General features: G+C 40.9%; 1 protein-coding gene across 1 annotated transcript in view; it reads right to left on the bottom strand.

Moving 5' to 3' along the window:
- KDM4B (lysine demethylase 4B) overlaps positions 1–26,051 on the bottom strand; it is a 260,289-nt gene that overhangs the window by 35,808 nt on the left and 198,430 nt on the right. The window contains 4 exon segments of the mRNA XM_078153991.1: positions 1,832–2,010; positions 4,806–4,926; positions 5,411–5,907; positions 24,630–24,802. Coding sequence (XP_078010117.1) covers positions 1,832–2,010; positions 4,806–4,926; positions 5,411–5,907; positions 24,630–24,802 — 970 coding nt within the window.

A 26,051-nucleotide genomic window follows, 5' to 3' on the forward strand; every position in this document is an offset into this window, starting at 1 on the left:
AGGATTAAGGGAGATAGAGTTAGTTTTTCACAACATGTCTACTATGGACGTGTTTTGCATAACTGCACATGTACAACCTATATTGAGCTGCTTGCCTTTTCAATGAGGGTGGGTGGGGAGGGAAGAAGAGAGAAAATTTGAAACCTAAAGTTTTAAAAACATATGTTTAAAAAAAATTTTTTCACATGCTACTGGGAAATAAGAAATACAGGAAATGGGGTACAGAAGTCTATCCTGCCCTACAGGAAAATAGAAGAAGAAGAGGATAAGAGAATTGCAGAGAGATAGAAGAGAGGACAGACTAGGGGAAGGGATATTCAGAATGCATGACACCTTGGGGTGGAGGGAGGGGGGAGATGGGGTGAAAATTTGGAACTCAAAAACTTGTGGAAGTGAATGTTGAAAACTAAAAATAAATAAATTTATATTAAAAAAAAACCTCCCCCCAATAAACACATAAACAGCTAAACAAAAACAACTGAACAGTAGGGGAGCCTGGCAGTCCAACATTTTAAACCAACAGTCACCTGCATCTCTGAGAGTAAGGAGATGGTGGTAATAATAATAATAAAAGGAAAAGATGATGATGATGATGATAATGATGATAGCATTTAAAAAGCACTTTAAGATTGGCAAAGTGCTTTACGTACATTATATCATTTGATCCTCCCGACAACTCTGTGAGGCAGGCACTATTATCATCATTTTGCAGAAGAGGAAACTTGAGGTTTAGAGGTTAAATGACTTGTCCAGAGCCACACAGCTAATAAGTGTTTGAGGAAGGATTCAAACGTGGGTCTTTTTGACTTCAAGCCCAGTGTTCTACCCAAAGTGACACCCGGCCAGAGATGCTCCTTCATCTTTAGTCATTATAGAAAGTCAGGGTCTGACTTCATCTTAGTTTTCTTTTCATTTACAGTCTTCTTGTCATTGTATACATTGCTCTCTTGGTTCTATTTATGTCACTTTCTATCAATTTATTTAAGTCTATGAATTTTTCATATTCACTGTTTCTCACAGAATAGCATTCCACTCCATTCAAATACCACAACTATCATGCCATTCTCCAACTGACAGGCACTCATTTTACTTCCTATTTTTGGATACTACAAGAAAGTGCTGACATGGATATTTTGGTCATCATGAGGCTTTTCTTTCTATCTTTGACCTTGTGTCCTTGGTATTCGGGAATCTCAGAACAGCTTTAATTGACAGTGAGTTTTCCTTTATTCCTGGAGGAATGAGTCTTCCTGACTCCAGGGCCACTGTTTTATCCATCATGCCACATACTTGTCCCATCAGCTACACTTTCAATAATTTAAAACCCCTATGACTTCACATATAAGGGCTCTCCCTTCACCAATACAGATCATAACATTTTTATGTCTTTAGTAGATGGTTTATTTGGCCAAAAAATGAATTATCCAGAAGCCAATATTTTGGTGGGAAGCCTCCCTGAACTCAACACCAGTTCTTCGATGACAGATATGGTCTACTGCTAGAACCAGTCTATAACCAACCAAAGCCTTCCCAGCTTGGTAAGATCCATCAGAGTCTGTCTTCCCTGACATAACCTTCAAGAGACAAGGGCTGCCTTCCATGGATGACAAGCTACAGAAAAAGAGATGTCAGTGAAGGCTCTACCTATTACATTATACTAAAACGACCTGATTTTTAGTTTTTAGAAATAGATTCTTGAACCCAATAAAAATTCAACTCTGAGACTGCTTTAAGCAAAGCAATCCCTAGTACCAACAGGAGATAGAAAACATCAAAAATCCACCTTGTAGCAATTCTGCTGACAGGAAATTCTCAGCAAGATGGCAATTACCTGGTTATATGGGTAGAAGAGAGTACAGACAGCACAATATGGCTCTACCAGGGCTGCAGCCGCATTGAACTTCTTCTCTGCCTGGAAGTTATGCACTTTATTCTTCCACTGGAGGGAAAGTAAAGACTTCAAGGCCTCAGGGTCACTTACATCCTCTTCTCCAGAGAAAGGAAACGCTTCTAGAATGAAATGAATGAGAGCAGGAATGGGAGAGGAAGAAAGGGAAGAATTTTTTTTTTAAGTGAGAGGGATAAAAGGAAAAAAAGGGGGTAAGAAAAGTAGGGAGCAAATCTTTAGTGCCAATAAAAAAAAATATATATATATATCTCAAATATATAAAAAAAATAAAGACAGTCAACCACACTGCATTACATTGCCTTTGCCTGAAGCGCATGCCTTCAAACTCAGGTTGTATATGTACAAATTACAGAATTCATTCAACACTGATTAAATACCAACATGTACATAGTACTGTACTAAGTGTTAGAGAGATGCAAAGTTCATACAAAACCAGATTCCTGCCCTCTTGGAATTTACAGTTTAATAAGATGACAAGACACATAGACAATTATAATATGCACTTACACGATAGTTATATGGTTATAATTTATCTTGCACAAAGTAGCTGTTGAATTGAACTGATGGACACTGAAGCTAGGGTCTTAAGTCCCTCTTCATCTTTGCTTCCTGGCCTTTTCTAAATCTCATTTAACACCTCACACCTTTTGCAAGAAGCTTTTCCTGGAATGGTTCTTTTAATGTATCCTTCTCTGTTCTTGTGTGTATAAAGTTGTTTGCATGTTGTCTCCCTTCCATCTCCCCCCATTAGATTGTGAGCTCTCATCCTCTTCCCCCCAACAATTAGATTGTGAGCTCCTTCAGGGCAAGGACTGTTTTTCTCCTTGTATCTCCAACACTTAGCATAGTGCCAGGCACATAGTAGGTATGTGATACATTGTGTTGGCTTGACTAAGGACCCTGAGTGGGCAGATGCGAGCACCTCCTGTCTGGTATCTTCACTGCTAAATCTGCACTGTGTGGAAACGGTTCAAATTCTTCGTTCATTTATTCACATCCAGGGGCAGCTAGGTGGTGCAGTGGATAGAGCGCCAGCCCCGAAGTCAGGAGGACCTGAGTTCAATTCCAGCCTCAGACCAAATACTTGACACTTACTAGCTGTGTGACCCTGGGCAAATCACTTATCCCCAACTGCCTAAAAAAAAAAAAAACAACCAAAAAACCCCCCAAAAAACCAATACATTTATTCACACCCTTGCTTCCTTGAAGTTCAGCTCATATATTGCTTCCTACATCAAGTTTATCCTGATTCCCCTATTGGCAGTATCCTCCCTATCCCAATCCATCCTACGCCCTCAAGAATTACTTTCTATTCACTAAAATTTCAAATTTATATAATAATAGCTATTGTTTATATAGCACCAACTATGTACCAGGGCACTATGATAAGCATCTTTTTAAAACAAGTATTATCTCATCTAATTTCTACAACAATGGGGGGTAGATGCTATTATCCTCATTTTTACAGTAGAGAAAATGGAGAGAGACAGAGATTAAAAGTGTCCGCGTACATCTTCTACAGGAAAAGGCTTAGCACAGTGTGTATCATCTAGCTGGTATCTGATACATGCTTGCTGAATGACTATTGAGTGTCTGCAGAGTAGAGAGCTCCATGTCGATTGCTACAGGAGACACAAAGGCTAGCTAAGACCTGGTTCCTCAGCGGTGAACGATGGGTAAAGCCTCAGAATCAGAAAAAGCCCCTAACCGAAACGAGGTGATCACGAGCCAATCCCTTGCCTTCTCAATGCCACTGCCCACTCTTTCCCAGTGTTCCTTGCCAATATCTATTTCATTGAGGTTTGACGAGTCAAATAGCATTCCCTCTGCTACCCAGCACCTTTTCTTATTTCTTACAGTTAGAATTACAGGATTAACGTTTTAGAGCTGAAAACGATCCCTTCATTTCACAGGTAAGGAAAGTGAGCCCCAGAAAGGAGAATGACTAGCTTGGATTTAAACAGATGTCCTAAAACTACCAGGGCCCATGACTGTGGGAGTGAACTTCCCCACTTCCGTTAGACCTGGGACCACATCCACCTGCACACCTGCCCCTGGCCTGCTGATGCCTTTGCAAGAGGAGTTGGAGGGAGCTGACCAAGGTCACGCAGCCCAATCAAAATGACACCATGCTGCTTCTGCTCAGCTCACACTTCCCTCTCTCACCTTTCTACTCATCCTCCACTGGGCTGCCACAATAACCTTTATACACAGGTCTGACTGCCTTGCTCTAAAATTCTCAGTGGCTCCCCATTTCCTTTACGACAAAATGACTCCTCCTCCTAGTATTCAGAGCACTTCACAATCTAGCTTCACTTCCCATTCCAGTGATGATTCCCATTACTTATCATCAAAGCACACTACCTTCTAGTGCAAACACGCCCATTTTCATGCCTTTTACAAACTCTCCTCCCAGCCAGGATACTGTCTCTCTTTCACCTCTGCCTCTTTGAATCCTCAGTGTCTCTATCAGGATCCACTCAACTATCACCCTCTAAGGGTGGCTTACTTTGATTCCCTCAGTTATTAATATTCTCTCCCTCCATCAGCTATCTGCATGCTTGCACGCGCGCGCGCACACACACACACACACACACACACACAGAGGTACCTCTCCCAGGAGAAGTTCTCCAAGGACAAGGACTCTTGTGTCCATGTTTGTGCTCGCCAGTGTTAGGCTATAAATATCTGTTTATATGAGAGGGAACTTGGGGCTGTGATAATTTCTGTTGGAAAATTCTTTTCCACTCTATGAATCTATGTTATAACATTTTATGAGCCAATATTTAAAACTTCAATCTTGATGATGTTGAATAAATTTTAGCATACATTATCAAACTATTGCTAGGCCAGACATGATGACAGTATGGGGCTTTAGGCAAGTTTACACACTTACCCTCATCACTTGAGCCCTCTTGTTTGACAACAGACAAAGGGGATCGAGTTGGTGGTTTACCCAGGGGATGACGCCGGCTCTTCTTGATCTCCATTTTCAATTTGGAAAAAGTGGATGGGGCCTGTAAAAATAAACTACTTAAAGGAAATGCTTTGAGAATCAATGTACAGAGCCCAACTTAGGATTACCTATTATTTCAGAGAAACTACATTTCCGTTTTTGTTCCCCATCTTCACCCTTAGCCAAGGTCAATAATGCATTATGCTAAGAACAGCCAGCACTCCTTACTGGTATGATACCACTGATAACATCAGTTGAAGAAGGGTGAAACCTCCCTGAAAGGCCTAAAATGGCAACCAGCTAATGGCTATCTAGACAACTTGGCTCAGCTAAATTCCATGTCTTTTTCTCAATCTTCATGTTATTGACCTAAGCTCCCTACACTCAAGTAATTTTATTAGCTCTCTCTCCCACAGATGTTGCTAGTTCAAATTCTGCTCACAATCAAGAAACAGAATTTGCTTAAAAAGCAATTTCTCCTAAAGTGCTAATGCCTCCTGTTTGCTTATGCTAGAATTAGCTAGCCTCTTTTCCCATGACATTACCTGAACCTCATTGGCTTTGGGACTGATCTCCACCTGCTCAGTTTCTCCCCTTTCTTCTTCCTTCACTGTTAGCTCCATGGGGACAGTCTGCTCCCTCCAAATCTGACCCTTCTGAGCAAAGTGCTCGAGTGTCTGCTGGCCAGATACACGGTCTTTGTCAAATACCACCTTATTGGTCCGCGGAACCACATAAAGCATGGGAATGATAGGTCGAGGCTTAAAGTCATCCTCTTCGCTGGGCACCTCAGAGGGGTGGACAATGTTGAGGGGGGCAGCTAAGGGAAAGCTTTCTTCTATGGCCGTAGATACCGGTGCCAATACAGGGGGCTCCAATACGGGAGGTGGTGGCGGGGGGACCTCTTCTTCCGTACGTAGCTGGGGCGGAGGTGACAACAACTGAGGTGGCTGAGATGGGTGGTGATGGTGGTGATGGTGGTGGTGTTTCTTCTTCTTATCACTTCTGGCCTTGGGGGTACGGATCTTGGTCTTACCATCCCCTGGTCCAAGAAATTAAAAGCGAGTTACTGACAAGAAATCAACATTTTCTAGCGATCCATCAACAACAAGGATTTACTGAGTGGGCAGGGCACGTCAGCTCTCTAGGACTTAGTGCACTCATCGGTCAGAATGAGGAGATTAGAAAAGAAGATCTCTAAGGTTCCTTCCAATTCTAAATCTACGATCCTGTGAGTGCAGGCCTAGCATTTTATCAGGAGCTATGAGCAACGTAAAGTTGTCCAAGACATGGGCTTTACTCACAAGGCGCTTACAATCTAGTTGGCCACACAGGATGTGTATGTTAAACATTTAGTGGACAAAGCAGTAAGTAACAGAACATTCAATTACATGGTCTACACAAGAGGCGTCAAACATGTGTCCAAAGGGCTGCATATGGCCCATGACACTTCTGAGTGGAGTCCATACCAGATTAAAATGTAATTGGGAATTATTTAACAAAATAAATAAAAATACACTAAAACATAAGATAATATCACGTTAAAAATTACGCCAATATGCAGCCTGCAGGCATCTTTTGTATAGCTTAGTGTGCTGCATTTCTATTTGAATTTTACACCACTGTCTAAAGAACAAGTCTAACTATTTCTGATTGTGGCTACCAGGATCTATTAATCCCATTACCAAAATATCTTTCACATTTATTGCCTCTACTCCACCCATTCTGTCCCTAGAACAAATCTTTACTACTGCCATTCTATACTATTATATAACCTCCCATCAGGTCTGTTTCTACTTTTTGCCTCTTCCAATCCATCCATACCACTGCTAGAAAAATCTTTCTTACAAAACACAACTTACAACTTCACAACTTGCATCCAGCTTACATGCTGCGGGCTGCTTACAGCAGGCCAAAGACTTTTCTCTGCATACAGAGAATGTTTTCCTCTACATTTCTGAAGGCCCCCTCAAAATCCTTTGGTGGGCCGCAAGTTGTGCAGACCTGTTACATTGAGTCCCAAAAGTCTTAGTACGGTTTTAGGTTTAAGTGGCTTAAAACTGCACTAAGGCTCTCAATATACTCTGTATATTGTGATGGTTGTGAAATTTTTCTACTAAAAAATCTCCAGAGGCTTCTTTTTGCCTCCTGAGTTAAGTTCAAACTCTTATGGCTGATATAAAAGGTTCTATTGAACCTCTCAAACAATATCACAATACCTCTGCTGCCTTATCTCTATCACTACCCTTCACATACTCTATGCCCAAACTAAATGGGGCTACTCTCAGCCCTCCCAATGAATTCTAAAAACCGGCCTTTGATTAAGCTGTTCCCTATCCCTGGAATATCTCTTTACAGAAAACATTCATACTCATCCTTTAAAAGTCATCTCAAATGTCACCTCCTCCAAGGTGGTACAATGGATAGAGTGCTGGGTATAAGGTCAGGAAAACTTGGGCTCAGATCCAGCCTCAGATACTTACTAGCTGTGTGACCACAGGCAAGTCACTTAACCCTTGTTTGCCTCAGTTTTCTCAGCTGTAAAATGAAGACAATAATAGCACCTATCTCACCTGGTTGTTGTGAGGATCAAATGAGATGAACATTTTCAAAATGCTTAGCACAGTGCCTGGCACACAGTAGGTTCTTAATAAATACTTGTTGACTAGTACGATGTTTTACAATTACAACTGCCATAGACATTCAACTATAATATAAAGCATTACACATCATATCTCTGTTTATGTGTTATCTACTTAACTAGACTTGAGGACAGAAATGCTGTCGTAATTCAGGCGTCTTTCCTCTGTTAATTATTTCCTATTTGTTCTATATTTAGCTTGCTTTGTGTATCTGTTTGCATGTTATCTCCCCATTAGAATGTAAGCCCCCTGGGGGCAAACATTCCCTCTTGCCTCTTTTTCTATCCTCAGTGAGTAAGCACAGTATCTGGCTTAAGTGTGGGCACTTAATATTTATTGACTGAATAAACTTTGTATCTTACCTTGTACTTAGCACAATATTGTGCACGTAGCAGGTACTTCATTTTTAGTGAATGAATGCACTACTGTGGACTAGAAGTCTTGAAGGAGGCTTCAGGAAGGAAAGGAGCCTTGAAGGACTGGCAGGATATGCAGTAAATAGTAAGGAAGAAGGGCATTCTAAATGGTATTAATAGTATGTGCTTAAATGTGGAGGCAAGAATGAACATGATGTGGGGGGGGGGAGATGAGGAACATAGCAAGACCCTAAAAAAGAGACAGGCTTAACTTGAGTAGAGTTCGCATTAAGTAATGATAAGAAATACAGTTCAATGGGTTGGGTGAGAACAGATTAACTTATTAAATAAGTTATTTTAAATAAGTTTGCTACCTCAGAAAATGCATCTATTGTGCCAGTGCTAATATGTAATTTGGCTATCTTTTTAACAAATTTATATTTCCAAGTAGTTATGGGAATAAATAGCCTTTTCATTTTATAGGTAGGAAAACTTCCTAGTTCACTGATTCACTCAACAACCATTTTATTAAGTATCCACTATGTACAAAAAACTAATGTTGTCTACTGAGAGTGATATAATTATACAGGAACAATGTGGATGGAGGACACAGGCATGGAATTGGGAAAAATAGAGGATGAGTAAAAGGAGTAGAAAGTTAAGTACAGTTTGCAAGAAGCATAGCACACATGGAAGGGAATAGTGTGAGACAGAGCAGGGAGGTTCACAGGCTCAGAATTTAAAGGAAATCCAGGTTACAGAGGGTCTTGACCATAAGGCCAAGACCTTTAGATTTTATTTGGGAGGCTCTCAGGACCCACTGAAGAGTTTTGAGCAGGAGGTTAATGGGAAGTTAAATACCTTGGAAAGAAAAGTGAGAAGATAAGCCAATGCTAGACCTAGTAACATTTCAGCATGCCCAAGTAAATGTAGGCAAATGACAACTTCAGAGGAGAGGTGATTCAGATCACCTCCCTTTTGGTAGGCAGTTCAATACATACCCAGTCAAATAGGGCTTTGAACCAACAGATGATTTGTTTTTCTGCAGGTACAAGACATGGGGTTTATTTGCCACCCTGTCATATCATCTAAGACCCTATGGGAAGGTGAAGTCAGCACCCAGCACATCATTTTAGTTTATCCAAGTAATTAGTATGTCATAAATCAAAGATAAATTAAACAAATTATTTATGCTTTTGAGGGCTGCTGTTTTATAAGGTGAGGCAAGCAACTATGCTAAGGAAGCAGTGATGAGCTCTTCCAGCTCAGCTGGAAAGGGAATTCAGTCAGGTAGTCAGGCACACACAAGTCACTGCAGGTCAGCAAAGGTAGGTTCTAGTACAAACTCTGATCACAACTATGGTGAGACATTCATCCTCTTGGAGCCCACAAAAGAAAGATCAGGTCAGGTGACAGCCTGAATGCCTGTCACCAGAGGGTCAGCCCTAAACTGAATGGAGGGAAATGAATTTTTCAGTCATACCAAGTCTTTAACACCTTTCAAGGGATTACAGAGTGGCTATAATGTGTTGGTGGTGGGAGTACATACAAATGAATGAAAAAACAGTTCTCTAAAGTACTAAAGAAAATCAAGTTAACACCACCAATCCTATCTACCACACAGAGCTGTTGTGAAGAGCAAAGAATCATAGAAATATGTAGGAGAGCCCTCCTAGCTCTAATATTCTTTAAGACCATGTAGTTCAAGACCTTCATTTTATTGATTAGGAAACTTAAGGGCCAGAAAGAGGAAATAACCTGCGAACAGTAGATGAAAGAATGTATTAAAAAGCATGAATCAACACCAAAATATGGGGGGGGGGGGTTGCTATTAATGGTAATACATTAAATTTAAGCCTTATATCTCACAAAAACAAGCCTAATGCAGGAAGGAAAAGAAAATGTAAGAAGGAAGAATGCTTTTGTTTCTCTTCATGTGATTCACTAATAACTTGGAGGTTAATTCTTTTCAGTATCTATATTCTATTTCTTCAGTTCAATTCCATTCAATTCGATCCTATTCAAATCCATTAAATTCAACGTGCCACTGTGCTAGGCACTGGGGATCTGAAAACAATCAGGAGAAACAGTCCTTGCCCTCAAAGAACTTAGATTCAACTAGATGATTATTAGGAAAATTCATTATAGTAGTAGTAACACCAGATTTCATTTCTCTTATCCCCCTCCCCCCCATTTTACAAGTAAGGAGTCAGAGGCTTCAAACGGTTAAGTTACTTGTCCATGGTCACAAGCTAAAAAGAACCAAGATATTTTAACCCAGGTATCACAACTCCAAGTCCAACACACTTTTTATCATGCTGGGAAAGGCCAAAGACTGGCTGACCAAGACTGGCTCAGACTAGTACTCAGAAGTCCTGATAGGGACACTGAGGATTCAAAGAGGCAGAGGTGAAAGAGAGACAGTATCCTGGCTGGGAGGAGAGTTTGTAAAAGGCATGAAAATGGGCGTGTTTGCACTAGAAGGTAGTGTGCTTTGATGATAAGTAATGGGAATCATCACTGGAATGGGAAGTGAAGCTAGATTGTGAAGTGCTCTGAATACTAGGAGGAGGAGTCATTTTGTCGTAAAGGAAATGGGGAGCCACTGAGAATTTTAGAGCAAGGCAGTCAGACCTGTGTATAAAGGTTATTGTGGCAGCCCAGTGGAGGATGAGTAGAAAGGTGAGAGAGGGAAGTGTGAGCTGAGCAGAAGAAGCATGGTGTCATTGTCACCTCATAAACCTCAAAGAGCTATCTAAATGTATTACTATTTTAACCTTTTTTATCCAAATTGTTACTCAATCATGTTCCCTTCTCCCATTAATTCAGTTACAAAAGATTCACTGAGCACTTATGAGCACAGCATTTCTACATCCAACTTTCTCATTTTCTCTATCTTCTGTCTCTTTTTAAAAAAAATTATCTCATTTGATCCTCACAACAACCCAAGGAGGTGTTGTTATGCTCATTTTACAGTTGAGAAAACTGAGATGAGCAAAGATTAAATGACTTGCCCAGGAATTTGAACTGAGGTCTTCCTGACTCTGGGCTCAGAGCTCTATCTACTGTGCCACCAGATGTGTCTCTAAACAATAATGATAGTTAATAATAAAAACTAAGATTTATATAGCACTTATGATGTGTCAAGCACAGTGCTAAGCATTTTACAGTGATTATCTCCCTTGATACTGAAAACAATCCTGGGAAGCAGTTGCTATTATTGTCCCCATTTTACAGAGGAAACTGAGACAAACAGAAGTTAAGTGACCTGCTCAGTAAGTGTCTCAGACCATATCTGAAACCAGGTCTTCCTGACTCCAGGCTCAGCACTGCACACTATGGCGCCACCTAGCTGCCCTAGGCACTAAGCAGATGCCACCCTTCCTATTCACATCCCTTGGCAACTGCACAAAATGAATAAATTGTATTAACTGAACACTGACTCCATCATTCTTTCCATTACACAGTAAAGGAAGGCCCAGTACAGGTTATCTAACAAGTCTTAAAGAAATAAATTAATCACAGAACAGACCCAATTTTACCAGCACAGCAATTTTGGCATCGGCCATTGCTTTGAATGCTGCTTCCATTTCTCCTTCCTCAGCTGTTGCTGGCACTCATTTTAGCTGCATGTTGTCAACATCTCTGAAGCTGCTGGGACAGCACACAATGACCTCTGGCAGGCAGAGGCCCCAATAATTTTTGAGAGGCAAGGGATTACCCTTGAAATGAAAAAACACCTCCCACTTTCTCTCTCTCTCTACTCTCCCTCCCTCTAAAGTCCCAACTCTTAACCACTTAATTCTCTAATTCCCTTCTTAGAGAAACACAAAAATCATCAAGCTATTTTGATTCTGAGCCTTTCCAGAATTGTAATGATTAAAATTCCTCTGGTTTCTAAACAGTCTCTGGGTCATGATGGACACTGCCTTCACTGATCCCCTTATTATATCAACAACGAAATGTTTCCTTCTTCTGTCCTGTATCCCCTGATACATCTATTCACCCAAACAGCCCTTAATATGTTCAATAAGAGATTGTTTCTCACCTAGGACACTAAAATTGGATGGTTTTCTGCAGCAACAGATCAGAGCTGTCCCGCCCTGGTCCTCCCTCCCCCGCCCCATCCAATATAAGATGGGTCAACCTCGTCATCATCATAAGATGGGTGTAGGAAAAGATGATCCAGAAGGGTGTATTCACCTAATAATAAAGATTTATGGACCAGCTCCCAACCAAGAAGTCACCATTATATTTATCACAAAGCCTGGTCACCAGGTTTCCCACACAGCACAGTATCAGATAAACAGCAACACAACCTGAAGACACTGTAAAATGATTAAATTCAGAGAAAGATGTAGTTGTGAGACTCCTTGCTTGGGTCATTAAGGCTGATGTCTCAATCTGGCCATTTCCCAGAAGGCTAGAGTCTATTGGTCTTATTTAGCCTAGTTTATAAAAACGGCAACAAGGCCAATTCAAATAGTTCCTGTCATATTTTTGAAAGCAGCCCTTTATATAAACAGCTTTGTAGCATCATGGAGAGGCATACTGAATTTCCTTAGAGAAACAAACATATTGAATAAAGTCAAATTGAATTTCTCCCTAGTCACACAACAATAGATCATATTCACTCTCTATACAATGAAAATGTGCTATAAAAGTTAAAAAAGCAAAATAGAATTGAACCCCACCTAGCTTTATTGATTTCAAAATGACCAGTTTGAGCTGAGAAGTAGGACTTTTATTTAAAACTTTCAATGACGTGTTAAGATGATGGAAGATCTATTTTACAGGACCTCACTCAATTAAGTGAGAGACTCCTATACTAGAATTCAAAAGCAGACTCCAGGTATAAACAAAAGACCAGCACTGCCTTAGGCCAACAGAAGATGCCTCTTCTGATGATCTCAGATGCAGTGTATTTAAAATGTCTGCCACCTGCCAGCCTAGTACATCAATCAGTATCGTTTCCGCTGTGCAGGCTGAGAAGGGGCTGCTACCCAACTCTTTCTGCTGAGGCTCCAAGTCCTACAGCCCTTAAAATTTACTAAAGCAGAACCAGCTCCTGGTACAAAGAATATATCATTTTGGAGCACACTTATGGTGTAGGCTGTTGGAAAAGGGAGAAGCTGCAAAAACCATAGCAACTGATGCACAACAACCTAGGCTTTCTTGCAGCTCACCTTAATTATAAACTGGCTGGTGCCAGATTTCAAAAGCAGAGGAGAGATGCTGCTTGTTAATCTTACAATCCCAAGACTCAGAAGCCACATTCACTCTTTCACTCTTCTTGCATCCTGGTCCAGCTCCTGGCCTCCTGGACTTCTTTTCCCCCCACCTCACAGTCCCTTCCCTTTTTGGCTTCCTCCATCAGAACGTAAGCTCCTTAAGGGCAGGGAAAGTCTTTCTTTTGGCTTCTGGATATCCTCAGTGCCTGACACAATAAGCACTTCATAAATGCTTGCTGATTTGATTCCAAGGGCCCCCCAAACATCATCTCTTCTAGTCCTATTCCTCTCCATTGGACTTGGAGTCAGCTGACCCAGGTCTGAATCATGGCCCTTGGGTGAGTCCTTTTGTTTATGTATGTCTCAGTTTCTTCATCCTTAAAATGAGGGGGCTGGACTATAACAACAACAGCTAGCATTTATAAAGGCTTTAAGGTTTGCAACGTCCTTTACTTATGTGAACACATTTGATCCTCACAATCTGCCTGGGAGGTAGGCGCTATTATTATCTCTTTACAGCTGAGGAAACTGAGGCAAACAGGTTAAATGACTTGCCAAGGGTGACATGGCTAGTGTCTGAGGCTGGATTTGAACTCAGGTCTTCCAGGATTTAAAACTAGAATACAGTGTGGAATGTGGAATCTGGAAGAAGACTGGGGAACAGAGAAAGAAAAAAGGGGTGACATTCCTAAACAGAGGGAGTGGGCTGTTACTGCTTGAAAGAAATCTGGGCACACCTAAAAGAATATAGATTGGGGGTCCATGCTATAGTCAAGTCAGTTGACAAACATTTGTTGAGTGCCTAGTATGTGCCAGGCATCATGTACTGCGTAAAAAGTAGCTGAGATACAATCAACTTAGAAAAGGGATCAGGTAGGATTGACTTGAAAGACCTCAATATGTTAAGCTGGGGAACCCCAACCTATACTATACAAGAGAAAAAGAGAGTAATTCATCTTCACCATAGCAGAGAGCATTTATATAGCACTTTAAAGGTTCTGTAAAGCACTTTACAAATATTATCTCACTTGATCCTCACAACAATTCTGGGAGGTTGGTGATATTATGATCCTCATTTTATAGGCGAGGAATTCGAGGCAGAAAGCAGTTAAGTGATGACCAGGGTCACACAGTTAAGTCTGAGGTCATATTTGAACTTGGGTCTTCCTGACTCCAGGTCCAGTGCTCTATCCACTGCACAACCTACCTAGCTGCCTATTTTTTAAAATCTCAAGGGATGGAGTTTGTGGTTAAATGCTTCATCACTGCTGCAGGAAATAAATTTTCCTTTAAATCTAATCCAGCTTTCAAAGTGTTTTCTATTCCCTTAGAGACAAAGTAACTTGACCATCACCATCTTTGTAATAATTTTTCACAAATTAAACCAGTTGTTGAATCACCTCCACCACTTTCTATACACATGGCTGAAACGCTGGAAGGAATTTAGCCTTTTACCCTGGGAACTTACTTTCCATCCACTCCATCATCTGGGCTGCCCCATGGTATAAAGAAAGAATCACTGGTCACATCTTAAGGGGTCTTGGAAATCATCTAGTCCAATCACCTCATTATTATGAGGAGACTGAGGCCCTGGTGAAGTAACTTGTCCAAGGACACACAAGTATCAGGTGGAAGCTCTCTTTCTACCATGTCCTTCCATCAGTTGACCTGAACCCAGATGGTATTCATCTTTCCCAGTTCCTGCATTCAGTACATATGCTAAGTGTCCTTGGACAAATAAGCATTCATGAACACTAACTGGATTTGAAAATTAGAATCTGAACTGAATTTCAAACCCCACTTTATTCAATTATGTATATAGAATTCTTCTGGTTTTGTGATGCATAAAAAGGTAACCCCCCCATACCCCCCCAACCAAATCAACAGACTCCTTCAAGTCTGAACCCAAACAGACCAGAAAAGTGAACCTGTACCTTTCTCATTTACATGGGGAACAATTTTTTTCTATTTGAGGCTGACTTTAAGGCAGCCTGGGTTCTAGTTTTGATTCTGCCACTTACTAGCTATATGACCTTGGGAAGTTCCTTTCTCTCTCTGGGTTTCAATGTTCTTCTCTGAAAAAAGTAAGAGATTATATGGTTTCTAAGGTTCCATTTGAGTTAAAAATATATTTGAGTACAACATCCTTTTTTACAGCATTACTAAAATTAGCTGCTTCATCATTCTCTCCTCCAATGCTGTCCAAAGAAACCTTACTCTTTAACCTGCTAGCAATTTCTGCTAAAAGGCCCAGTATGCCGGTTAAAATGAGGTGGCACCTAAATTATTGGAGAACTATTTCTCTAAGTCTTCCAAGTCCTTAGTTATCTTTTTGATCACGATGGATTACTGGGAAATGAGGCTACTGGCATGGCTCTGTGATCAGGGAGAGAGCAAAAAACTTAGAGCACTGCCTGGATCAGTTTGCTTTTCTTATAGCACTCCTGACTCCATAAGGTGATGACAGCAACAGTGACAGGGACTCATTCCTACTCAGCAATCATGGCTTCCCTACACTTCTGATTTCAGCAGCCTTGTTCCAGTGAGCAATGTCACAGATGGCAAACCCTAGTCCTCAGTGTCTCTTATGGTCCTGGAGCTCCACGACTGTAGGAGATTCTGAAAAAATTCATTAGCTCTAAGACTGGGCACTGGCTGGCAACTGAAAGAACTGTTAAGACTGTAGTATGGTGGATCTTTCCAATGGATTTGGAGCCACAGGGCCTGGGTTCAAATAATGACTCCACTACTTACTATATGTATGATCTCGGGCAAATTTCTTTCTTTTGGACTCAGTTTCCTAGTCAGTAAAATCTCAAGATATTTGAGTCAAGACCTCAAAATGGAGTATGTCCAGAGACTGAGCATGGTACCAAGATGTTGGGGGTGGGGCTGCGGGTGGGGGGATCGGGATGATCAGCCTAGAGAAGAGAAGAGTTAGAGGGAGTGGAAGGAGAGACATATGGCAACTATCTTTCAGATTCAAAAGGAAGGGGAACATTATACAAAATTAGATTTAGTATCCACATAAGGAAAAGTTTCTAATTCCCTGCCACAAAATGAAATGCTCTGCTTTGGGAAGTAGTAGGTTTCCCTGAAGGTTCTTTGGACTTGGTCCAGATTCATTGTTTGTCCTGTTCAGTACCCTGAAAGTGGCTACAAGGAAAGAAAAGGCACAGTAACCTTTGACAAGAGTTGGTAACAGTCTCCCCCTCTTCCTCCTGTCTCAAATATCCTAGGTTTTCCTAAGAGGCCATTGGACCACACCTTTTCTGCTTCATGAACTTGTAAACTTGTACCACTTCTAAAAATGATCGATTCTTCCAGTTTACTCCCTCCTGTGTACAGCAGTACTTCCTCCTTTTTGTGTTACTTTAAGCTTGGAGGAGGCAGGAAGTGCTGTTGCTAGACTGAGCTGGGTTAGGCTCCTGGTGCTCTCCTACACTTCCCCTCTCCTCCAGTACTCCTCTTCCTGGATTCTCCCTCTTCCCTGAAACTAGTCACAAACATCTCTGGTAGTAGTCAAGGATAAAGTAGGGGTTTGTGTCGAGGTTTGAAGGGCAGACCTATCACACAACTGCACATGGCAGAAACACAAGAATGTTTGTGATCTTCCAACACTGGGGGAAGAATCATATTGACTGCCATTAGTTACAAAGCCATATTAACTGTCCAGCCCACTTCTTTCTGTCCTTCAGTCCCTGAATCAGGGGTACAGGTTCCTTACTATCACATGGTTTTGGGGCCTTTGGTCAATCTGCTGGGGTCAATCCAGAAATGTCTATAGGTGCTCACGTACTTCTAGCACCTTCCTCTGCCAAAAAGATCACACTTTCAGACAATTTCCTTTTCTTAGCAGTTCAAAATACATTTTCCCTATTAAGAATGTACCACTTTTAAAAAATTTACCATTTAAATAAATGCATATTATGGTAAGGTTTTTTTAGGGAGTTATTTAGCACTTACAGCTTTTAAAGACATTAAACTGGTATCAAAATCAGAAAAGAAAATGCATTAAAACTTCAACTCATTCCCCATAATGTAATGTTTGTTACCATTTCTCAGGTGTCGCTAAGTGTGATCATTTATTTAGTCAATGTATTTATTAGATTTATCTTTCATTCAAAGTACTGAAGGGAAATGACTAAGAGCCTTCAAGCAAGAGACAGCTTTAGAAGGGAAAATCTAACCCCCTAAATTTGACAATAGTCTCTTTTAAAGTGGTCACACTTAAAGGGGTATAATTCAATTCAATTTATTAAAAATCTACCAAGTGCACAGATCCTGCCTAAAGGAATTTACAATCCAATCTCAAGGCTAGACAAGCAAGTCCCAAAACAGTTACTCTCCAGTTAAAAATGACAATCATCATAATAATGACTGATGTTTACATAGTACCTTAAAATTTGCAAAGAATTTTAGTTCTATTATTTCATTTGATCTTCATAATGGAGGAGCTAATGCTACTGTTGTGACTGCTTGGCAGTCACCACCTTTAATAAGGAGGGAGAAGAGGATTTAGAACTTGCAGGGACCTTGGGGACCTAGGCCCCTCCCCCCTCTTACAGATGAGGAAGCTGAGGCCAAAGAAGAAGTAACTTGACCAAAGTTATGCTGATGATAGAGTAAGGATCTGAGCTTCAGTCATCTTTCTCCTAACTAAGAAAGGAACAGCCTTAAGGGCTCACTAGTAACAGTGACAGCCAAGCGACTGGGACTTTATTGCTGAATTCTTAAAAGAGAGATGTTTGCATCCATTCATCCAACAAACATTCATTACATGCAGCACACTGCAGGCAGGGAGAGACACAAAGTTGAATCAGGACATAATCTTCACCTTTATGGAACTGAAGACACCAACAGAGATGACTATATCATTAAGGACATGGGACAGACAGTGTTAAATAAGTTTGAAGAGTGAAAGTCATGGCTGACCAGAAGTGTTAGATGAGGTGGCCTTTTAGAAGGAATTCACTGGGCCAAGATGGGGTGGGAAGAAATCCTAGACAAAAGAAAGCATGAGGGCACAGGCTCTGTTTTTGTTTTATCTTCAAATCCCCAGCACCTATGCACATAGCTTTACACACCACAGGTGCTCACTATATGCTTATAGATTGGGTTTGCTAGAGTGCAGAAAATGGTTTGATGAAAGCACAGGGTACACCAAAGAGTCATGTGAAATAAAGCTGGAAAGGTATCCACCTGACTGTGGATAGCTCTGAAGGTCATGCTAAGAGAGTTTGAAATGGGTGGGCAATAGTCACTGAGGATGTTTGCACAGATAAACAACAGAATAAGATCTACGCCTAAGAAAGATTATTCTGGCAGACGTATGAACGACAGATTAGAAGAGAGAGGACCTGCTGGGGAGCTACTACAAAAAAACAGCAACTGTGATCAGGCTTGTACTAGGATAGAAGTAAAGGCATAAAGGCCACATATGCATAGTTACCCACTGGAAAATTTTAAATTAGAAGTCTCCTCCTTGAGTAGTAGTTACAAACACATACTTCCTTGCATTCCCTCATGCAACACACTCCAGATGTGTGAAAACAGAATGTGAAGGTTATTTACTTAAATAAGTGAATCTTACAAAATGTTTAAGAAATGAATGAGACAAGCAGGTTAGTAAAAAGGATTAAGGTTCTTGTTGCTTTTTTTAAGGAGGAAAAAAATCTGAAATTGACTTTAAAGAACAACAGATATAAATATGTACATGTGGCCTACCAACAACAGTCTCATAAACAGCCATACCTGATGATGGGAGGAGGTGTGCTGTTGTCATGGTATCCCTTTTGGTAAAATATGGGCATTTTGAAGTAAATGTGTTTGGAAGTAAAGAAAGAGAAAATGCTGGAACCAATCAGAGGAACAGATCCAGGAGTACATTTCCAGGCACTCCCAATCTCTTTCCAGCCCTTTCCTCCCACCAAAACAAAAAACAAAATGTCTCAACATTGCCTGCATGTTTTCTACTTTCAGCGTACCTTTCTGCATAAAATGCTTCAGAAAATTCACTTTGATTAGTTTAAAAAAAAAAGCTTTGAAAGATGCAAATACCTTGGGATTGGTTATTACATTGTTATGGAATAGATAATGTATGTTTTCCTGTACTGAATGAAGATCTGTACACTGAAGGAAAGTTTTTAATTATGTGGGGGTGAGGGTGGCGATAGGGCTAGTGTGGAAAACGGACCCCTCTGAGGAGGAACAGTAGGTCAGGATAAGAGGTTAACTTAAGGCAAATGGGGATGTAGGGAGAAGGGCACAGAAATGGAAGAAGGAGAAAAATACTATATACAAACAAGTTACTGCAAAATTTTGCCCCAGGATAGCTAAGATGCAGTAAAGGGTGGGAATGAAATGCCCTTCTCTTCATCTCCTATCAACTCCTTCCACAGCAAAGACTTATACTATTAGTACAATAATTAAGCTACATTGCGAAATAAATAGGGTTTTATGCACAAGCCTGGGAAACAAACCCTCTTGTACTACCTGTTTCTTTAAAAATAATAATAACAAACTGCAATGGACAGGACAACCTTATGGACACTGTATCTGTAATTCTCTATGGAGATTTCACAAATGTTGATTAAAAACTATTTACTTTGCTAATAAAAACATTTTTGCCATATCTTCTTTAGCATCATTTGTATTTCTACAATCTTTATAGACTGCTTTCCTGGCAATACTTCCTGTATATCTAAGTAGCACCCTGATTTTACAAATAAGGAAGATGAGGCAGAAAATGGAGAAGGGACTTATACAGAGTCATGTCCAATAAGAGCCAACACCAGAGTTTGGCCCTTAATCTCTTGAATTTAAGCAAAATTTTCTTTCCATGAAACTAGTAAGGGGCAAGGAGGTGAAGAAGTACCTAGAGGGCTAGGCCTAGTGTCAGGAAGTTCAAATCTGCCCTCAAACACTTTTACCTGTGTGACCCCAGCAAGTCATTTAAACTCTGCCTTCCTCACTTTCCTCAAATGTAAAATGGGGATAATAACAGCATGTGACTCACAGAGGTGCTGTGACAATCAAATAAAATCATGTTCGTAAAGCCCCTAGCACAGTGCTTGGTCCATAGTAGGAGCTATATAAACGCTTGGTCCTTTCTCTTCATCTTCACTCTCTGACTCAGTACATATGCCCTTTTAAACAATGCCTACAGCACTTAGGAAGCACACAACTGAACGTGATATTGGGTATCTCTCAGGTACCTTCCAGCTCTAGATTTCTATTAACAGAAGACTCCAGAGGATGTGTAGACACATCTGCCTTTCCCCCAAGAGGCTTACAGTCTAAGGGGGCACTCAAGGCAGAGGAGAGACAGCCACATCAGAGAACTCTATACCCTAAATGCATTGAATTCGAAATAACTGACTTATAAAGAAAACTTGGCAATACAACGTCTTCTTAAATTGGGAACCATCTAGGAACCATCTGTAGTCTAGCACCAGCTCCCTCACCATCCTCTAGATAGCAAAGGATGATCTCATTTCTCCCTCAGGGCCGCCTGCCTGGTCTTGGCCAAAGTCTTCAAGAGTAGAAGAGGAGCAGCTAGGTGGCACAGTGGATACAGCACCGGCCCTGGAGTCTGGAGTACTTGAGTTCAAATCTGGACTCAGATACATAACACTTACTAGCTGTGTGACCCTGGGCAAGTCACTTAATCCCACTGCCTACCCATCCCTACCCCTACCGAAAAAAGAAAAAAAAAAAAGAAGAAAGAAAGAGTAGAAGAGGTTTAGAAAATCGCAGGTAGTACCAGAGACATGTGTGGTTCCAGAGATGTGTGGTTTTAGATGGTGGCTGCTATTTGTCCTTCACTCTTGAAGGACATCAGGAAGGTGATGTCATGACATGTAAGTGACATGGATTGAAGTGAGGGAAGGCTCTGTAAAGCTTCCTGCCTTGCTTTGTCCTCCAGAGCCATCTGGGTCCAATGGCTACATATAGATCAGATGACTGGAGATGGCCCAGGACGCAGGCCTTGGCCTTTTCAAGCTAAGGTCTTTAACAGGTCTCAGTTTGACTGAGGCAAAGCCTATCCAGTGATTGAGGCTTAATAAGAAATTCTGAAGCAAAGAATGGCCTCTTAAAAAAAAATTAGATCTGGGAATGGAAGACCTTCAGGGTTTCTGGCTAAAACAGAAACAATTGCTATTCATATTTATTCTGAGCCAATCAGGGCCCAAACAATGACCAAGCAGGGCTTGGCCTCGGGATCTATTATTGGCTGAGGCTGCCCTTTAAGAGAAAAGGAAAAAAAAGTTTCAGAGATTAAAATTTACATTCCCTTTGGGCAGAGTACCTCAGGTAGGGGAAGGGAAGGGAAAAAGGAAGGGAAGAAGGGAGGGAGAGAGGAAGGAAGAAAGGAAAGAAAGCTAGCTGTGTTACCCCACTGGCCAGTTCCTGTTTGGTCCCCAGTGGGCAGCTCCTTTTCTACTCACAGAGGTTTCCATTTGTCCTTTGTTCTCAAAGACGGTAGCTAACAAAAGAATTCCCTTCCTCTGCTCATTCGAGGAGGGAGAGGAAGAAAGGGGCAATGGAGATTTTAAATGCCATACTGTCCCAAACACTGACAATCAGGTATTCTTAACTTACCACTGTTATTATAAGGAAAGAGTTTTCAGGGCTCTGAAGAGGGCAACTTAGGCTCTCTATGATATATGAACATCTACGGGCCTGGCCTACAGTTCTGTTAATATGTAAAGAGGCAGAGGCAATCTCTATCTGATGGCCATGAAGAAACACAGAACACTGGGCTGGCTAGCAGATTTCTTTCTCTTTCTTGCTCAAGAAGACACCTACCAAGATGGAAAACTCACAAAAGCTCCGATGACTTTATTCTAACATAGATTCTTCCAGTAAATACCCTTTATTTCTGGGCTTCAGTTTCCCTATTTATGAAACAGGGGGATTGGACTAGGTAGTTTCTACAATTCCTTCTACCTTTAACATTCATTATCCCAAAGTTCCTTTCAGCTTGGACATTTTGCTATAGGGCATAGTGAAAAAGTACTATACCCAGAAGACACCAAAATACAAAGTGCCCTACTTATTAGCTGGTGTAACAATACATAGTCATTTAACCATCTTGAGCCTGTTTCCTTGGCTGTAAAATGGAAATAATCATAAGTACATAACTTAAAGCTAGGTGGCGCCACTGTGCAGAGTGTTTGTCCTGGAGTCAGATGACCCGAATTTCAATCCAGCCCCGACACTTAATTGTGTGATCCTGGGCAAAACACTCAACTATAAAATGGGAGAGATACCTTAAAGTACTACATACGCATAACGCTATTTCCCCCAACAGAGCGGAAGCTCCTTAACAGTAGGGAATGTTTCCTTTTTTGGCATCTCTATCCCTAGCACCCAGCACAGTGCCCTGGGCAGAACAGGCCCCTAATACACGCTTACAGATTAATTATAAGATGCCTTCTGGTTATGACATCGTCTCCGGAAATTATGGTGCATGAATGTAACAGAATGTTATTGTACTGTAAAAAACGATGAATATAAGGAATACAGAAAGTGCAGAAAGACTTGTAGGGAGGGGACTGGTGTGGAACTTAGTGAGCAGAGTCAAGAAAACAACAGGGACGATGTTTATGGCACTGGGAAGAACAACCACAAAACAACTGAAAGTGGATACTGAATAAGGTTCTTCCCAAAGAAGAGAGCTAGCTAGTAGAGCACATGCTCCTTGGCCCATGGATGCAGAACATTGGATATAGTCAGACTTTGATGTATTGATCAGTTTTGCTTATTTTTTTCTCTCCTTTTCTTTCTTTCATTTTTTTTAAATTCTGTATTACATGGGCTGACTCTGAGAGGAAGGAAGATAAAGGAGAAAATTAAGATAAAAAAAGATATTAATAAAAATTTTAAAAAGAAAAAGAACTGAACAAGATATCTGTGATCATCTAATAAAAAATCCTATGTTCTAAGGTCCCCTTCAGCTCAGATATTTTAATGCTCTAATGTCATAAGGCTCATTTCAAAAATCTATATTCTGAGGTCACTGCTAGTTTTTAAGGGTAGCTAGCTAGTACAGTAGATAGAATGTCAAGTCTGGAGTCAGAAGACCTGGGTTCAAATCCACTTATTACACCTGTGTGACCCTGGACATGGACAAGTCACTTAACCTTGTTTGCCTCAGTTTCCTCATCTGTAAAATGAACTGGAGAAGGAAATGTCAAGAAAACCCCAAATGGGGTCACAAAGAATCAGACATAACAGAAAAACAACTAAACAACAAACTAGTCTTTAAATTCTGTGATTCTATGGTTCTGGAAATACAAAGTCTATGTAAGTTTTTTTGGGGTAGACAACTGGGTTAAATGACTTGCCCAGGGTCACACAGCTAGTGAGTGTTAAGTGTCAGGCCGGATTTGAACTCAGGACCTCCTGAATCCAGGGCCGGTGCTGTATCCACTGTGCCACCCAGCTTCCCCTTATTAGTAAGTTTTTTAAATGATATAATATTCTCAGCAACGACAAAACTGAATTGTCCTTGCTTAAGAGTCGAAAGGTCACATTTTCAAATATGAGCTATTTTACTCCATACCCCTTGTACAGAAGAAACACAGGCATTTGGGGCCCTTTGTTATTGTGACTCCTAAATTTATGGCTAAACCAGGGTATTTATCATAATGCACTAAATGTATATTCACTTGCAAATAATGGAAACAGAAAGAATCCCATTGCTCTCCTCACATTTTCCTTGCATTAAGAAGACAATCTTCCAAAGGACTCAATGTGCTCTAAGACACAGCGGGGACTTTAGAACACATGTAAAATTGTTTCTCCAGATAGCCCTGGTCATGGGCTTCCTGAATGCCAACTGTAAAACAAGGAACCAGCATGTAAACTGTCTAGTTACATCTCTTTACCTTGTTCAAGGGCTAGAAGAGAACTCTAGTTTGACTTTCACTACCTACTCAGGCATTTATTTATTTACCGGCAGGAAAGAGGGGAGAGAGAGTGTGCCCTGCAGCACAGAAATTAACAGAAGTTAGTCTACTGAAAGCAGACACACTCCATTTTTCTGTCAGCTATGAACAGCTGCCACCCTGGTTAAAATGGGACAGATAAAATATACTGATTCATTTCTTTGTAAAATGTTTTTTAAAAAACATAACTCCTGTAATATATATTTTTACAAAACTGTAATAGCTCTGGCAAAAACTTCCAACCCTGCCAAAAAAGCTATTTGAACTGAATTCTTAAAGAAAGAGGGGAAAAAAATCTACTGCTGCTGTGGATATAAGTACTGACTAACTTCATTGATCTTTTGGTGGAATAAACAATATGCTTATTTCAATACTTCAAGGATGTGTGATTGCATCTCTGCAGTTAAATGCCTTGCCTGCTTTGATGGAAGGCTTAATGAGTTATTACAGATCACCTCCTTCTGCCACCCTCCTTCCAAAATACAAATAAACCATCCAGCATTATGTGGCAGCCAAGCCCTTGATAATGAGCAATTCTGGGCTGGAGAGAAGAGCCACTGAAAAGTGGCTTGTGACTCACCTTCAGCACCTTCGGGGGCTTTGTGCTGCTCTTCTTCCTCTAGGTCAGGTCCATGTTTGGGTTCTTCCTTAACTTTGCCCTCCTCCAAAAGGGTTTCTGCAGCCATAACCTCTCCCAAAGACTTCTGGTCTTCTGTCTTGTGCCGCCTGGGCTGGCTTCTTTTTCTGTGGGACCTAGGAGGATAGATTTGTGAAAGTAATCTGACATTCTTGGTGAAAGAACATAAGATCAACAAAACCCCCCTCCTTCTCCCTCCCTTTTTTGAGAGAACCTCTATCACTTGGGCCATCATATCTGCTCCATCAGGAGGAATAGGGAGAACACTTTGTCTGGGGAGGAGAGGTAGGGAAAAGGGTTCAGGTGATAAAGGAAGAATGGGCTGAAAGAGAGGGAAGGGCAAGGGAATGGTCAAACGTGGGTGCAGTGCTGATGCCAAGCAGAGGACGCTGATGACATCTGCAAGTGGGAAGCCAAGCCTGACACCCAATGGACTTCTGAAAAAGGTTCTTTGACACTATAAGTCAAAGGAGTGGTACTTTTATTTAGGTATAAAGGAGACAAGGGATGCTTTGAATTGAATTCGAATTCTGGATGAAAATGTCAAACAAACTTCCTGGAAGAGAGTAAAAAGAATTGACTTACGATAGGCCAGGCTTTCTGTTCTGCTCTCTCTTCCTTTCTATATTTGGTTTTCTCTCCTCCTCAGTCTTTTTCCAGTGTCTGTTTTCCTTCAGACTAATTTGTCTAGAATGTAAATTTTCAGGGTTTTTTTCCTCTAAGATTTTTCTTCATCTCTTTAAGACATTATCTAATTACACTTCTCTGTCTAGCTTTTTAATTCCCCTCCCTTACTTTCCCCCCATACATGAATATTGTGAATATATTACATACAAGTACCCATTTTTACTACTTCGCTCTGAGCTCCCCCTTTCTACCTTAAGTGTACTTTAGGAAAGACTAGCTTCTTTCCTTCCCAATTCCCAGGAACTTAGCAAGGTAGGGCAAGGGAGAACCAGAAGAAGATTCCTAAACAAAGAGTGCTTCATGTTATTTCAGAGTAAAATGTCCATGGGAAAATGTTATTATGGCTGTGCAGACCATTTTAATACATTTGAAGGAAAGAGAAATGGGCGAGCTTACAAATTCACTCCACGTGACAAAGAGTAGCTTGGAGAAAGCAACAAAAGGACTAAAGAGAACAGCTTATTTTAAGAGGGTCGACTAAAAAGAAGAAACCAAGAGTAGGCAGAGAAGAAGCTGACAGCTTTATCCAATTTCAACTCAAGGGAAGAGGAAAGCCTAGAGGGTACTTCCTCTGTGGGGAAGACTGCCTTCAGATGAAAAAGAACCACTAGAAATAGCTTTACAAATCCCCAAACAGACATTTCCAGACAGGCTAGAGAAGATAAAGAATCCCAGAGG

Source organism: Phascolarctos cinereus, unplaced genomic scaffold, assembly GCF_003287225.1.
Source record: "Phascolarctos cinereus isolate Bilbo 61053 unplaced genomic scaffold, phaCin_HiC Scaffold_4;HRSCAF=312, whole genome shotgun sequence".
In the NCBI taxonomy this organism is placed as follows: domain Eukaryota; kingdom Metazoa; phylum Chordata; class Mammalia; order Diprotodontia; family Phascolarctidae; genus Phascolarctos; species Phascolarctos cinereus.